Raw genomic sequence first — 17045 nt, forward strand, 5'->3', positions numbered from 1 at the left:
AAAAAAAAAAAAAATGTCTGTTTTAATTCCTTATTATAAAATGTTCATTGGAGAAAATACAGGAAGTTGTAAAGAAATAAACATTACTCATAATTCTACCATTTAAAAGAAAGAAATTGTATAACAGCGTTTGGTATTTATTCTTTCGGCTCTGTCTGCCTTTTCTCCATGTGTACTTATAATTTAAAAGGAGATTATTTTATCATAGTTTTGTACTCTACTATTTTAATCTAACATTTGTTATCAGCAAAATAACTTATAACAGCAGTATTATGTTCCATGATATTAATATACCCTTATTTTTCTACTTTTTTATTGTTTGATATTTGTCTCCATTTTTGTTATAAAGAAAACTTTAATAAACATTTTTGAATGTAGAGATCTGTCCTCTTTTCCCATAATTTTCTGAGGATAGTCCTAGAAATAAAATGTTTGTCTTAAAGTTTCTGAACATTTTAAGAGTTAAATATTTTAGAAATAGTCCAGTTTGGATAAAAATATATATTTAAAAATCACTTTTAATTATTAAAATAACAGAATCGTACTATAGAAGATAATTTTTATTTGGAAGCACCATCACTCTCATCATTTTCATCAGCCATTTATTTAGTACCTACATGAGTGGTATTTTCAAAACAAATTACATGAACAAAGAATTTGGCTTCTAGCAAGTATAATAAATAACAGCTCTGATTACAGGCAAATAGGTACATGAATAATAGGCAAAGGTCAAAGAAACATCAAGCACGTTAAATATTTTTATCGTTTGAAAAGAAGAAAGAACACTAAATAGAAGTAGAGAGAGGGTGTTTTTTATACAAGCAATTTTTTTCTTTAAGTGAAGGTCATCATGCAATGGATACATCCTAGCTTATAAAAACAAAATTTTCATTCAGAAAGAGACAAGTGAAAATGAAAAAGGAATCGTAAAGTCAGGCTTTGACAGGTGAGAATGAGACCTTGGAGAGTGGCTGCCATCAAGGGCTCCCTGGTAATACAGAGAAGAAAAACACTCCCTATGCAAACAACGCCATCTGTGCTCTGGAACTTCACAAAAGAACACCACTGAAAAGCCACACATGAGCGGTGTCTTCATCACTTACAAAGAGACGAAAAATGCTCCTTATGCAAACAGTTCCACCTGTGCTCTGGAACATTACCAAAGGACACTGATAAGCCACACATGAGCAGCATCTGCATCCCTTACAAAGACACGAAAAACAGTATCAAGAAACCTTACCTAGTTCCATTCCACGCTCATATTCCTCTGTGGCTCCTTTGCTTAAACATGATGAAAGGCGCCAGAGCCAGGCTCTGGCTGGTGCGAATCTGCTCAGAGTTCAAATTATGCCACTGTGACCCCTCATGCTGAAGAATTCCCACTTCTAACCCAATTTAGGATGGATGCATAAGTTCAACATTGATATGTACAGCAACTCTTCCCTGTTGGTCTTCACTCAATGTTTAAATCCTCAGGATGCTCAGTTTTGGTTCTGTTTTATGTTTTGTTTTTTTAATGGAGAAGAGGTGAGTACAGGAAGAGGCCTGGAAGATGCTCACCGATTGCCAGTGGTAGATCTTTCTTTTTGTTTAAATGTTAAGATACATGTCTTTGTAGTGAATGAGGATTTAATAAACTTTAGGACGAATTAGTTGTAAACTTCTCATTTAGTTTTGCCTATATTCTTTCCCCTCAAGAGGCTTGTATTTTACATATTCCTTTGTAGATGTAGCTTCACCCTTGGATTATTTAGGCTTCTGTTTTGTAAATTTGATCTCCATATTCATATATTTCTCTCTGAATTGTTTTTCCTTGCCTTCCTTCCTGAAGAAGGCTTACAGTTTAGCTCGAAGGAATTGCCATCACTTTTCTGAAGGCTTCCCTAACTCTAACTCTGCTTCATCTTAACCCCCTTCCCAGTACCCTATCCACACTCCAGAAAAAGTCATTTCACTTTCTCTAATGAGCTCTTGGAACACAGCTTTGGCAAATACATTGATCATTCTATGCTATAATCTATTTGCTTATGTGTCTACCCTCTAAGCTTGACTCAGGTTACTTTCTTTTTTCTTTTCTTTTTTTTTTTTTGAGACAGTGTCTTACTCTGTCAGCCAGGCTAGAGCGCAGTGGTGTGATCTCGGCTCACTGCAATCAGGTTACTTTCTTACAATCACTAAAAACAATTTTTTTTTTTTTGCATTTAATCCTGAAAGTCAATATGTACCTGGGAGCGCTCTATAAATAATAGCTGAAATGTCGCTGAACTCAAGGACAAGCAGGTCTGTGGATTCATTGATTTTTAGGTTTTATTTCTGTATAACACCAGAACAATTTTCTGGACATTGTTTGTCTAATTGTATTACGTTTGCTCAGATTTTATTACTCAGATAAAGGAAACTGGAGATTTCTTTGGAAAAAACAAAACCAAACCACTGCCTGCTTTGTGTTTAGACTCGCAGGCGGTCAGTTGCTGTGTATGGGCAGTATGGGGGCCAACCTTGTACTGGAAATGCTTTTGAAACACAGTCCTGTAAACCTACAAGAGGATGTCCAACAGAGGAGGGATGTGGAGAGCGTTTCAGGTGTTTTTCAGGTAATTTGTTTTCCATAGGCTCAGCATGAAGATTGTAAATTCAAATGTTATTTGATGAACTTGCTCATTATACATTTGTTAAGTTTTACTAAATTTATATTGGCCTAAAATTAATTTGCCCCAAATATCATCAGGATTTTTGTTGGTAAGTTAATCACACATTCAGCTATCATTCTTTCAAATGCAAGGGGAGGCATCTGGTAATAAACATGGCAATGCTTTTAGTCTCTTCGAATGGAACTCTGGCTACTGACATACCCAAATAGATACTCAAAATAATTTAGGCAGTAACTTCGGCACCCAAAATAATTTAGGTAGACCCAAATAGGCACCCATAATAATTTAAGCAGGTTGTATTTTGGGTGAAGACGCAGAGTGAGTCTTGTACATATACGAGATTAGACAAAAACAATGTTACTGCCTAAATTATTATGTTTACAAGAAAGCAACACTAATGAGCTGATTAAGGAGTAATACAGTTCTCTCTTACACATGGGGTGACTGAAACATAGTTTTGGCATTGAATATTATTTCATCAGTTCTCTATGTTGCATTTGTGCAGTCAGATTAATGTAATAAAATTTAGTAAACGCTTATGATTCTTCTTGTGTTTCAAATAGTGGTAAGGGTGGTATATACAAGGGAAACACATGCCTCTTCCCTCACAAATATTAACGTTTTATGGGCAGAATAGTACATAAATAATCCCTGAGTTAGAAGGGCTCCTCAATGATGCCTGTCAAATGCTTACTTTACTTTCGAAATCCAAATCAGGTAACAACTCCTTCAGGAAGCCTTCCCTAAATCCCTAACTGAGAGAAGTAATTAACCAATCACCTCCATGTGTTCCTTATGCATATTGTACCATCTGTAATTTGGATTATTTGTTGGCCTGAATGTCTCTCTTGGTGAACTGTGAACTCCTTGAAGATATGAATTATATTTCCTTCATGTTGGCTTCTGGAGTCTCTGGTACATAATACATTCTCAACAAATGTTTGCTTCATTGGATTGAGTGACAGTATAGCAGCTTGTGTGTCCTACAGGGACAGTTGTGCACTAAGCATCCTATGAGGACATAGAGGAAGAACATGCAGCAGAGCCTGTGAGGTAGGGATGGCTTTCAAGAGGAGATAACGTTTAATTTGATTCTTGTAGGACAAGTAAGAATAGGTAGAGAAACTGTTCTAGGCAGAGAGAACTAACTGTAAGTACAAGATCATTGGAGTTAACAGAAAATGTGGCCTTTAATTCATGCAGGTAGTCCAGTATGACTAGAGTATGTGAAGCTAGTAGGAGAATGGCTGGACATGGTGCCGGGGAGATAGGCAGGAACTAGATCATCTGGTACCCTCCAGTGCTTCCTTGGTACTCTAGATTTATGGCTGTTATAACAATTATGATCTACGTCTTTGTAGTATTTCCTATTAGATTGTAAAGTATATGAAAAGTCTGGCAAAGGCCATTTTTATTCATATTTGTATGCCAGCCCCTATTGTGCTAAAGAAATATTGAATTTTAACCTTTTGATAAAATTCTCCTGCTCTTAAAGCTCACAAATGCAAATTGCCAAGAAAAGCTCAACTTGGTCATCTTAGAATGACAGAAAAAAATTGAAAGTTGAAGGGCAGGAAGTCAATCGATCTTCCCAGTAGTTGGAATTGTATAATTTAGACAAGCTGCTTGATTACGGGTGAGATCCTGAAAATTTGAATTCAGATCCTGTTTTTAATTTTGTGTCTGAGTTATGAATCACTTCTGTGTGTCACAAAATGGAGACAAAATAATCACTAGTCCTTTCCTAGACACTCTGGGATTTATCTCCCATTTAGATTGAAGTATCAATGCAGTGTTGCTGGTGGCAGGAAACGTTTTTTGGTTCTGGATAGCGTTTCTCTTCTTCCCTCTTTTACATTGCCATGTGAGTTTTTCTTGTGTTCAGGTCAGTGCATCAGCAAATTGTTGGTTTGCAATGGGGATTCTGACTGTGAAGAAGATAGTGCTGATGAAGACAGATGTGAGGACTCAGAAAGGAGACCTTCCTGTGATATCGATAAGCCTCCTCCTAACATAGAACTTACAGGAAATGGGTAAGGTGCTGGGCAGCCTCCTGAGTACATCAATGAATTGTAATTTTAAACTTTTTTGTTATGGTTTGGCAAGTCTAAGAACAAATCTCCTAATAGGCAAGACTTTTCATTGGCTCAGAGCTCTTTGCCACATCCTGAGACAGTATTTTTGTTCATACATGTATACCTGTAGATACATGTGGTGAGATGTTGAATGAACGCTTGTTGTAGGATGGTCCTGGTTTTAGCACTGAAATTCGAATCCAGAGAAACCCCTTAGTCTCAAGGAAACCTGGACAGTTGGTCACTTCATGGGTGTTTGAAGGGAGGAAGGAAGGGAGGGGAGAGAGAGAGAGGGAGAGAGAGAGAAAGAGAGAGAGAGAAAGAGAGAGAGAGAAAGAGAGAGAGAGAGAGAGAGAGAGAGAGAGAGAGAAGACTGGTTCAGTAATGTGGGGGCTATTCAAGAGAAGGAAGAAACAATAGAATGATAACAGGATGAGAAGAGAAAGAGAAACAAATGTGTTGTAATACCCAGGCTGAACAGCAATTGCCTAAACTAGCCAAAAAACTTCATTTACAAGTGAAGGTTGGAAAATACTGTGTTTACCTTATTAAAGAAAATTCTGGAGAAGTTTTCAATGTCATATGACTTGTTAAGGTATTAAGACTTAAGAATAACCTGTTTTAAAATGAAAGAAGTAATTTATCTGTAACATTTTAAAATTAACAGAGAAATAGGTTAAAATTACTTTAAAAAGTATACCATTCAGCAAGCTCAGAGACAATTAGTTAAAATTTATTATAGAGTGCTCTCTGTCCTCAAGAGTAACCTTAATTGTATTGGTTTTATCTATAGATTCAATTCAAAACCAGCTGTTGCCATAGATACAAAAGAGCCATGTGTTTCCCAAATATGTTCTTTGAAAGGCTGTTGGCTTTCCCCAGCTATTAGTTTTAGTGATTATACTAAGCAGGGGAAGCTGGATAATGTATGGTATGCATTAGGATGCTGTGCTCTTTATTTGAGCTCTCTCAAAGAAGTGTTTAACTGTAATGCATTTTAAGAATTTCTAGAGTTCTCTAACGACTTTTTTTCCCAGGAAGTGCTATTTCTGGTTTTTAACTGCCTTTTATTTCCTCCTCCACCTCCTTTTAACAGTTACAATGCACTCACTGGCCAGTTTAGGAACAGAGTCATCAACACCAAAAGTTTTGGTGGTCAGTGTAGAAAGGTGTTTAGCGGGGATGGAAGAGACTTCTACAGGCTGAGTGGAAATGCCCTCTCCTATACATTCCAGGTACTTACGATGTTACTGATTTCTAATCTGGGATTGTCAGACAGCATTATTTATATGATACTGACTTTTAGGTATTTGTTGAGAATTTACTTAAGGTCTAATATGTGGTCAATTTTTATCAATGTTTTATGTCAACTTAAAAAGTATACTCTGTTTTTCTTTGGGGTACAGGGCGATGACACTTTAACATGTGTCATTTAAGCTGACATATCCTTATACCTTCATGTTCTATGTGGGCCCAAGACCTTACTGTCTGTGCCTGTACAGGTATTAAAACTTAAGGCCCTGTCCCTGACTGGTAATGATAGTCTCTTGACACTGCTAGTGTCAGCTCACTTAAAATGCTTTTATTTTAAAATCGTGAACTATTTCATCTATACAAAAGAGCATGGATAACATATACGTGTAGTTTAAAGAAAACTGTCCTCTCTGCCCACCATCTGCCTTAAGAAATAGAATATTGCCAGTGACTTAAAGGCCCCTCTACGCCCCTCTCTGATCACATCCCTCTCACTCCTCAGGCAACCACTATCTTATATTTTGTATTAATTATATCCTTGGTTTTTTTTTTTTCTGTAATGCTTGTTCTTTATATGTCTTTGTCGCTAAATAGAGATTTGTGATTTAGTTTTGCTTATTTTTTCCATTTATAAATAGAATCATACCTATCCTTCTGTTACTTTTTTCCCCTAAAAGTTATGGTTTTGAGATTTACTCATGCTGTTGCAGGTGTCATTTTTATTGCTGTTCGCAATTTTTTCTTATGAAAATGACTTGAACGTTCTTGTGCCTGAATCCCATACAAATGAACTAGAGATTCTCCAGGGCATACACCTGGATCTAAAATTGCTGCCTTGTAGGATATGTATGTATTAAATTTTACTAGGTAAAGTATCCAAAATGGCTGGATCATTTCATATCCCAGCAGTGGGGATGAGTGGCCTCCACTTCACATTCTTGCCAACACTGGTATTGCCTAACTTTCTAATTTTGCTTATGATCTCAGATCTCCTCTGGCTCCAGGCTTCTGTTTCTCAAAAGCTATTTCTGTCATACACACCTAAATTCACCCATGAGTAGGTTTTGTTCAACACAAAACGTACTCATGCAAAACAGTTATGGCTTTAGGAAACTTTATGGAAGATTTGGAAAGAAGATAGAGGAGAGGTTTTCTGTTGCAGTGATGCAAACATGTCGAAGCAATAGCAATCGGCATCTTCTACCTTAAAACATTCTTCCACAGCCTCGACACGGTGAAATTTCTGGTCTCATCTGGTGTTAGCTTCTTTCTTGCTTTTGCCTTTCAAGATCCCCCCTCCCACTCCTTTACCTCCCTTTGTCCCCAAACTCCAAAAAATGTCTAATTCAGCTTTCAATATTGATTACTCCTAAATTTGCACACCCAAACTACTGAAATGTTCAGACAAAAGGGCCTTTTGCTTACCCAATTTAACCTTCTCCAGAAAGCAGTTTTGATTATAAATAGCAAACATACTATCTTCTAATTTACCACAGAATAAGTTAGAGAATAAGTTAAGAGTTGTTGAGTGATATAAATGAGAAGTAAAATGGATCTAAAAAATAATTGTAGCTACCAGTTTTTGAATACCTACTGTGACATCTGCACGATTTTAGGTGATTAGCGCAGTTTAAAATTCACAGCAGCCTTGGAAAGTAAGCAATATTTTACTATTTTATGTATGTAGAAATTAAGGCTGAAGAGGGCTTCAGCTGACTTACTCAAAGTCACCAAATTAAAAGTAGTAGAGCTTAGATCTGGTCTGTCAGATTTCACAGCCTTTTATTTTACCATTACATTTTACTCTCCCCATGTATTTCATTTAATTTCTTTTTCAACTCTAAATTCAGCATGGCGAATAACATGTTTCATCATTTAACCTTTGGCCAGAAAGGAGAATGTAAAATAGGCATATACAGAGAATTTTTTCTCACCGTATTCCTTAGAGAATGTGTTCCTAATTCTTTCATAATTATAATGTGGAGACTTGCATGTATATTTCTAAAAGGGTCAAATTTAGAAAGTTACAGAGCAGAGAAAAAATGAGACAGGGCGTTTCTGACTTAGTTGGAAGGTAGACATGCAGGAAGTCTGCACTTCTGAAGAAGAGGGATAATTTAATAACAGCGTGATCCTGACATTCTATTTTACTCAGCGGGGCTTGGTCTTTAGATTGACATCTGAAATGTCTTCCCCATCACTGAATGTGAAGATGTTTGTCAGAGTAGAGGGAAATTATAGCCTGTTACAGACTGAGGAACAGAGATGTTTTGAGGAGCCAATCTGAGGGAAGTGAAGTGGAAGCAACAGGCAGTGAGTCAGCCACACAAGTGCTAAGCCCAGATGTGGATGTGGCAGTGGTGAATGTTCTCCATGATTCAAATAAATTGATCTAGGGCCCACTGGGTGTTCAGCTCTCTTCAAAGTGGAAGGTGACTTTTGGCTTAACATAAATATTAGTAAATAAACATAAAACAGAATTGGCCAGTTTTATAATCCCCGTTTTGGTTTCTAGCTTCATGGTTTATCCAGGGAAAACCCAATCTCTTGTTGAGTAAGCTACTTAATTTCGACGCTGTGCACATTCTTTGTCTACTTATATATTTTATACAACATGGAAGGCATTTGTTGCTTGGGAAGGTGCCCCTTCGCCTAGTTCAGCCTGAGAGATGGCAGAAAGACTGTTGTGTTTATTCTGCATATGTGATGAATTGCAGAAGAGGATGAGTTATGATCAAGGTGAAGAAGTCTCATGGCTTCTTCTGTGTTTGGTCTTGAATGTACTTCATTATATATTTTGAAGAGAAATCCTAGATGCATTTCAAGTGAAAAACAAAAACAAATTCTAAAGGCAATTTTAATGAATGCTACCTTATCTAAGTCTTTGCTGCTTCTATTGGTATGAGGACTAGATACCTGAGATTTCTAAATCTACCTTGTTAGCTAGGGATAATTTAAATGATAGTTAAAAATATATCACATGTAAGAGTCCTTTATATACTAAGCACTGTTCCAAGAGCTTTACATGGATCTATTTTCCTTATAATAACCTGAGGAGGTAGGTACTGGCATCTCATTTTACAAATGAGAAAACAAAGGCAAAAAAGCTAAATAGCATATCCACAGCATAGAAGATGACAAAGGTGAGATTTGAACTTTAGAAGTCCGGCTCCAAACCCCCTCTTAGCAGACACTATACTTACAAGCATTTTATATAGTATATATACATGTATGTATATACGGTGAATATCTCTATCTGTATATCATCCCTCATTCTATATGTAGGTGGGAGTGAGAGAGAGAAAATGAAAAAACAGGAAGGCAAGAGGAATACTTTTTTTTTTTTTTTGAAAGAGTCTTACGCATTTGCCTAGGCTGGAGTGCAGTGGTGTCATCTCGGCTCACAGTAACATCTTCCTTTTGTGTTCAAGTGATTGTCATGTCTCAGCCTCCTGAGAAGCTGGGATTACAGGCGTGTACCACCATGCCTGGCTAATTTTTGTATTTTTAGTAGATACAGGGTTTTGCCATTTTGGTCAGGGTGGTTTCGAACTCCTGTCCTCAAGTGATCCACCTGCCTCAGCCTCCCAAAGTGCTGGATTTAGAGGTGTGAGCCACTGACCCTGGCCCTGGGAGCACCTTTGAATAACTGAATGAAGTTCAAGCTGGCTGGATTACAGAGTGAAGTGTGAAGAGTCGTAAGCAATGAGGTTATAAGTGATCAGGAAAGTAAATAAAATAGACTTTTTTTTCTGTTCAGTTAAGGAGTTTGGATTTTAAAAAAGTCATTAGAGAGTTTAAGAAAGGGTGTTACTCTTATGAACAGTGGACAATAGATTGGAGGGTGGCAGACTGGGGGAAAGCAATCTGGTTAGAGAATTGTTGTAATAATCCCTGAGGAATATGACAGTGGCCTGAGAAAACTCGGTAAGTGGCTGAATGCAAGGAATGATGGAGAGTGAGCAGTCTGGGATATGAATGGGTTTCTGACTTGGACCAATGGCCAGATGAAAATACAATCCTCTGAGATGGTAAGGACCCGTTTGCAGAAAGAAGACAAATTCAGTTTAGGTACCTAAGTTATGTCTAAGTGCTCAGGAGAAAGAGTTTGGGCTGGAAATATACATTTGCTGATTATTCGTATTGGAATGGTAATTGAAGCCACAGAGTAGAGATCACTGTTGCTCTCGGAACTCGCATAGATGAGTGGTATAAGGAGATGCCTGGAGGAGTCTTAGAAGGAACAGCCAGAGAGAGAGAGAAAAAAAAAAGAAAACTAGAAAGCCAATGGAAAAGAGTATTTCCAGTAGGAGAAAGTGGTCGACAGTGCTGAATAACGTTGGAAGAAGTGTTCACCATCTGGTGAAATAAGGAAGATGCCGGCAGCATTGTTGGAAGTCAGACCGTTGTAGGTGGAAGAGTGAATGGGAAGTGAGGAATTTAAGATAATTACAGTCAACTCATTTAAGGTGGTGAGATGGGAAAGCAGAAAAGTAGAAAAGAAGGAATATAGAGTAACAGGTAACATCTTAGAACATGTATGAGTTTTGATAGAAAGGAGCCAGTAGATCAAGAAAAATGGAAGCTGTAGGAGAGGGAACAATAAAGCCATCTAATCCACCCTTTGAAGAGGTCAGAGGGAATGCAATACGGAGAAGAGACAGAAAGGTTAGCCTAAGAGAAGGGGGAAGGACACCTATGGAGAAAAAGAATGAAGAAAAGTTAATAAGTTTGTAGATTTGTTTGCCAGCAGTTTAAGTGGTCTTTGAAGATGGGAGATTTTGTAAAGAAAGAGGTAAGATCATCTTCTGAGAGTGAAGGAAGTGGCTGTAGAATTGGGGAATTGAATTTTGAAAAAATTTTAAAATTTTGCAGAGTTTATAAATAGGTACTGTAGAGAATGTGAGAAAGAGAGAACTGACTAGAGAAATAAAGTATTGCTGGATGGTACTGAGGATTCTACTGAAGTTGAAAATCACAAATGGATTTGTAGTGGCACCAATATGTACAGTTGTGCGATTTGCTAGAGTAGTGCTAAGCTGCTTGGCCTAGCAAGCCTGGGCTGGGTTTTTGCCAGGAAAATGTGATAGCAGGTCATCTAGGCAAGGAAGTTAAATTCATTGGCAAGAGGATGGTTGAAGTCATGAGCCACGAAGGAAGTGAAATAACTGAAAGTACTGATAGTGAGAAACAGGGAGAGTAAGTGCAAGAACATGTTTCTATAATGTTAAATAATAGATGTGGCAATAATAAAATGAAAGTTAAAAGAATAAGAGATGTCAGAGTGTAGGAAGGTTGAATTTAGGATTTCAGGGGAAGAATCAGTCTTGGAGGATCCAGAATCTAAGCTGGAAGAAGGAGGGTATTAATTAAGGAAAATGTAATAAGACCACACCACTTTGAGAAAGATGATTCTTGCAGCTATGTGTAGGTAGATAGGAGTGAGAAGATGCTGAACTAAAGCAGCTAAGAGGCTTATTTGCATAAATCAAGAACCACATATTTGAATTGTGGATATAAAGATGGGGGAAATAGGCTAATTTTTTTTTTTGCATTGAAAGGAATGTATGTAACTTTTCTTTCTCCAAAGAGATAAAAAACTAAATTTTTTTAGTCAATAATATATATGTATGTGTATGTGTGCATATGTGTATATGTGTATATACATATGTGTCTATATATAATCACACACACACATACATACATATATTTTTCATTCCATCCCAAGCTGAATTTTTGCATTTAACTTTTAGGCAAACCAATTTCATAATGTAACGGAAATAATGTTCTAATAAAAGATTTGCTTAAATCCATCTTCTTGTCTTTCTTATCTTTTTAGCATGCATATCTAATACTCAATGGAAGGTAGTGATAACAATCATATTATATTTTACGGCATTTTGCTGTATTTCTTTCTAGTCTTTTTTGACTGGACATATTCTTGATTGATTTTAGTTAATAGCATTTTCACACTTATACCTGTTTTCTTATTTAATGTGACAACATGAATATTATGTCTTTGTAAGCATCATATAGTATGACTGTGTAACATTATTTTCTTTCCTTTTAGTTATCAAAAAAGTATATCATTTCCATCAGTTCAACTTTCTCTCTCCTTATGCTTTGATCCCAAACACAGATGTGTATGTATATATAACAAAAACACTAATGCTTGTGGAAGGAGGATTCCCAGTTTGAATNAGCGAGAGGGAGTCTTCTTGCCTATTTTGTTTTATTCCTGCAGAGACTGACATTTTTAGCAAATTGGTTGTCTCTAATTTTAACAAATCAAGAGATTTCTACATGAAGATTCAAATTTATCTCCTGAAAAAAATCAGACAATCTGTCAATACCAGAACCTGTCTAGTGGATTTGAGTGTTGTGTGTCCCTTTTAGACAGGGTATGTGTTCACTTTCTCGTCACCATGCTGTCCACTGGAGGTTTCCAACATTGATATTACCTGCCAGTCGCCTGTGGGCATTTCATTTTCATACTTGATCTAGAGTAAAATAAAGGATAAATGAATGATTGCCTCTTCAATAAAAGCTGAAGCTGTCACTTCTCAATTAGTTACATGTGACTAACTTGTTGCCTACTTTAAAATTCTTTTGGAGTGGCCCTTTCTTCTACTATCTATCGTAGAAAAAATGCAATCTTAGCATTTATCCAAGTGAAACGGAATTAGAAATTAAATCCACTGCTTGATCACATAGAACATTCCAAAACAAAGTTCAAAAGAGTTGCTTCATATCACCTATTTGCATCTCTGTTCCCCTTTATTAGATGAAAAATCAAGAGCCAAATTCTTTCTAGTTCTCTGTCAGTGTAGCTTTTGTTAATTTGCTCACTTCGGGGCCAAATGCTGACATTAAAGGAACATAGAAGTTGTTTGTACCTAAACGTGTTTCATGAATCACTTGGAATTGCCATTGTTGGTACCATGTGTCCTGCTTAATAAAAAATAATCATCGAATGAACTCTTTCCTTATAATCATACAGGCCTGGTCTTAATGAGAGTCACAGCTGCTTTGTGCAACTGAAGAGCTTTTCTCTTTGGGAAGATTGCATCAAGAAAGTATCCATGATGAAGGATTCATGACAGAAATATCTTGGGTATCTCCAAACCTTAATTTAGTCATAGAAACATTTTTCATTTTCTTTGCAGGTGAAAGTAAATAATGATTTTAATTATGAATTTTACAATAGTACCTGGTCTTATGTAAAATCTACATCAAGCGAACATACATCATCTAGTAACAAGCGCTTCCTTTTTAGCTCTTCATCATCTAGTTCATACAGTTATCATTCACATACCAATAAAATCCATAAAGAAAAGGTTAGTAAAAATGTCAGCTAACTTTTCTCTATTTTACTGTTTTTAAGTGTTGCTTGCATTAATAAACTTGTATTAATCGAAAGGATCAACTTTCATATTAAAATTTGTAATAGTAATTGTACTACCTTTAAGAGACAATACAATATGTTTCTCTAAAAGGTACAATACTGTCTCATTAAATCTCTTTGATACTACATTTAGTTGTACTGGCCAGGCACAATGGCTCACGCCTGTAATCCCAGCACTCTGGGAGGCCAAGGTGAATGGATTGCTTGAGCTTGAGCTCAGGAGTTTGAGACCAGCCTGGGCAACATAGTGAGACCCTGTCTCTTTAAAAGTACAAAAATTGGCTGAGCATGGTTGTGCATGCCTGTAGTCCCAGCTACTCAGCAGACTGAGGTGGAAGGATCACTTGAGTCCGGGGGGAGTGGGAGCAGTGAGTCAATACCATGCCACTGCACTTCAACCTGGGTAACAGAGTGAAAACCTGCCTCAAAAAAACAAAAACAAAAACAAAATATGTATATGTATGTTTATTTATACATTTAAACTTCTCTTTAAAAGTATTTGTTTTTATTTGAAAATGTTTACAAACCCCTTATTACCTTGAAATCTTCTATTTTAAATGGTCTTAAATTTCTTACTTGTGATTACTGGTGATACTATTTTAAGTGTCATATACAATTTAAAAAATCTAATTAATGCTTATATATGCTTCTTAAATGCAAATGCTAGAGTCTTCTTAGAAGGTGCATGAAGATATAAGACTTTAAAAACATTTTATTACTTTTGAGATACCAACATTTTTATCTAAGAAAGCTAAAAGACTTATTTTTAAGTACTTCATTGTTTGGAAATACAGAAACTTTCCTCTTGAGAAACCTGAACAGTTGAGATGGATTGTACTAATTGATATAGAGTTATGGGTGAAGAATTTTTTTGGCTGATCATTATTTACAATCTGTACATTTCATCTCATTCTTAAAGTTAGTAATTTGATTAATAAATCACTTAGAAAGGTATAAGAAATATTGGTTTTGTTTTACGACTAAGAAACTGTGGAACTATGATTTGTAAAAACATTTATTGTCTCCATATTATGTTGTTCACATGGTGGGGGTTTGGCAAAAGTAGATCTGTGATCTGTCTTGGATGTCATTGAAAGATGCTTAGGAAGTGTTTAAAAGACCTCATTATAAAGTAGCTTAACCTGCAAATACCCTGGCATGACAGATAAATGATACCTACAAGTCATTTCAAGACAGGGACAATAAGATCACATTTACATATTTATATTTATCAGTTGATGGATTGATTCTTTTTTTCTAGTTGAAGATAGCATAGCAACTTGGCCTTGGGGTTTTGGAGGTTATATAAGAAGTTATCATATAATTTCTTTGCCTGTAATCTCAGCACTTTGGGAGGCTGAGGCAAGTAGATCACATGAGGTCAGGAGTTCGAGACCAGTCTGGCTAACATGATGAAACCCTATCTCTACTAAAAATACAAAAAATATCCGGGCATGGTGGCACATGCCTGTAATCCCAGCTACTCAAGTGGCTGAGGCAGGAGAATCCTGAATTCTTCTGAATTAATCCTGAACCCTAAAGCAATACTTTGTTGATTTCATATTGAGAGAAGGGGCCTTACTATATATCCAGATATGGGAGGGGATGGTGGTAGCTTAACATGGCATTACTCAGATTTCTTTTATTTTTTTGAGACTGAGTTTCGCTCTTGTTACCCAGGCTGGAGTGCAATGGCGCGATCTCCGCTCACCGCAACCTCCGCCTCCTGGGTTCAGGCAATTCTCCTGCCTCAGCCTTCTGAGTAGCTGGGACTACAGACATGCGCCACCATGCCCAACTAATTTTTTGTAGTTTTAGTAGAGACGAGGTTTCACCATGTTGACCAGGATGGTCTCGATCTCTTGACCTTGTGATCCACCTGCCTCGGTCTCCCAAAGTGCTGGGATTACAGGCTTGAGCCACCGCGCCCGGCCCAGATTTCTTTTTTTTTTGATACAGAGTCCCACTCTGTCATCGAGGCTGGAGTCTAGTGGTGTGATCACTGCTCACACCAGACAGAGGCAACCTCTGTCTCCTGGGTTCAAGCGATTCTCCTACCTTAGCCACCTGAGTAGCTCGGATTACAGGTGTGTGCCACCATGGCAGGCTAATTTTTGTGTTTTTAGTGGAGATAGGGTTTCATCATGTTAGTCAGGCTGGTCTCAAACTCCTGACCTCAAGGGCTCTGCCTGCCTCAGCCTCCCAAAGTGCCGAGATTATAGGAGTGAGCCACCGTGCCTGGCCATTCCTCAGATGTTATTACTATTTGAGACTCCACATATTCCTGATTGTGTCCTGTTGGTGGGCCCATAGGAGTGATCATCATGTGTCAAAAATAAAAATTAATGTAGTCTGGGTTGATTGGAGGTGAAAGTTGGTGGAGATATTGAAAAGAGAACTATTTTCATTGCCTTGCTATCTTCCACCTGAAGCTCCTTGTACTCTTTTTTCTCTCCATAGAGTTATCAATTGTTGGTTGTAGACAACACCGTTGAAGTGGCTCAGTTCATTAATAACAATCCAGAATTTTTACAACTTGCTGAGCCATTCTGGAAGGAGCTTTCCCACCTCCCCTCTCTGTATGACTACAGTGCCTACCGCAGACTAATCGACCAATATGGGACACATTATCTGCAATCTGGGTCCTTAGGAGGAGAATACAGAGTTCTATTTTATGTGGACTCAGAAAAACTCAAACAAAAGGGTATAGTATTAAAAAATTTGTTGTCTAAAAGCATTTCTGGGATTTTAATGGGGAAATAACACGTACTTATGTAAGCGTTTGAGCTTTAAAATTTGACAAATAAAGATTTAAATTGCAAAGGAATCCAAAATTGCAAGAATGTATTATTCTGTACTTAAAATCTTACATGGTTTAAGAAAAGCCTGTCTACTCTTTTGGATAGTACCTTGAGCTAAATCACTGTTATTACTGGCTATCCCCAGAGGGTATTGGTTGGATTTTTAAAATGCTTTTTAAACTTTCCCCTTTCTCAGACTAAACAGTATTTCTCAAGAAAAACTAATGAGGAATTTAGTAATATTTCATAAATCAAAATGTTTAAATAAGTATTTCATTTACTTTTTTTTTTTTACTGTTCACATTCTTTTAAGAAAATCTGATTTGAATATCACACGTTCATTTACTACTTAATACTTGTAACAATAGCTTAAATTGATTGGATACCTTCCTTATGACAAGTGAGTTTCATGTATTAGTAGTAATTCTTGCTATTACCCAATGAGATGGGCATTCTAATCTCTGTCCCACAGATTGAGAAATAGAGACTCAGTGCTATTATGAGACTCATCCAAGGTCAAGTGAATTGTAAGGAGGGTATTTAAGGCTGGGTCTAACTGGCCTCAAAGTCAGTTTGGCTTATTCCTTATGATGTCACTGCTAAAATTGCCTGATTTTGGTTAGAATCAGGACATGCCTCTGAATTAATGCTTTGATAATTTCATATTGAGAGAAGCGTCCTCATTATCTGTCCAGACGTGGGAGGGGATGGTGGTGGCTTAGCATCCACTCCTCCTCTTCAGAGACTAGCCTTGGCTTACTAATGTTCTTTATTTTTTAGTTATTTTTAATTTTTAAATTTTTTTCGAGATGGAGTCTCGCTCTGTCATCAGGCTGGAGTGCAGTGGCATGATCTCGGC

At 37.0% G+C, this 17045-nt stretch overlaps 1 protein-coding gene across 1 annotated transcript in view; it reads left to right on the forward strand.

Moving 5' to 3' along the window:
* C7 (complement C7) overlaps positions 1-17045 on the forward strand; it is a 71705-nt gene that overhangs the window by 19541 nt on the left and 35119 nt on the right. Inside the window, exons 4-8 of the mRNA XM_017533129.2 lie at positions 2453-2594; positions 4537-4684; positions 5823-5961; positions 13147-13317; positions 15846-16089. Coding sequence (XP_017388618.1) covers positions 2453-2594; positions 4537-4684; positions 5823-5961; positions 13147-13317; positions 15846-16089 — 844 coding nt within the window. The remainder of the gene's footprint in view (positions 1-2452; positions 2595-4536; positions 4685-5822; positions 5962-13146; positions 13318-15845; positions 16090-17045) is intronic.

Source organism: Cebus imitator, unplaced genomic scaffold, assembly GCF_001604975.1.
Source record: "Cebus imitator isolate Cc_AM_T3 unplaced genomic scaffold, Cebus_imitator-1.0 Scaffold80, whole genome shotgun sequence".
Lineage (NCBI taxonomy): Eukaryota > Metazoa > Chordata > Mammalia > Primates > Cebidae > Cebus > Cebus imitator.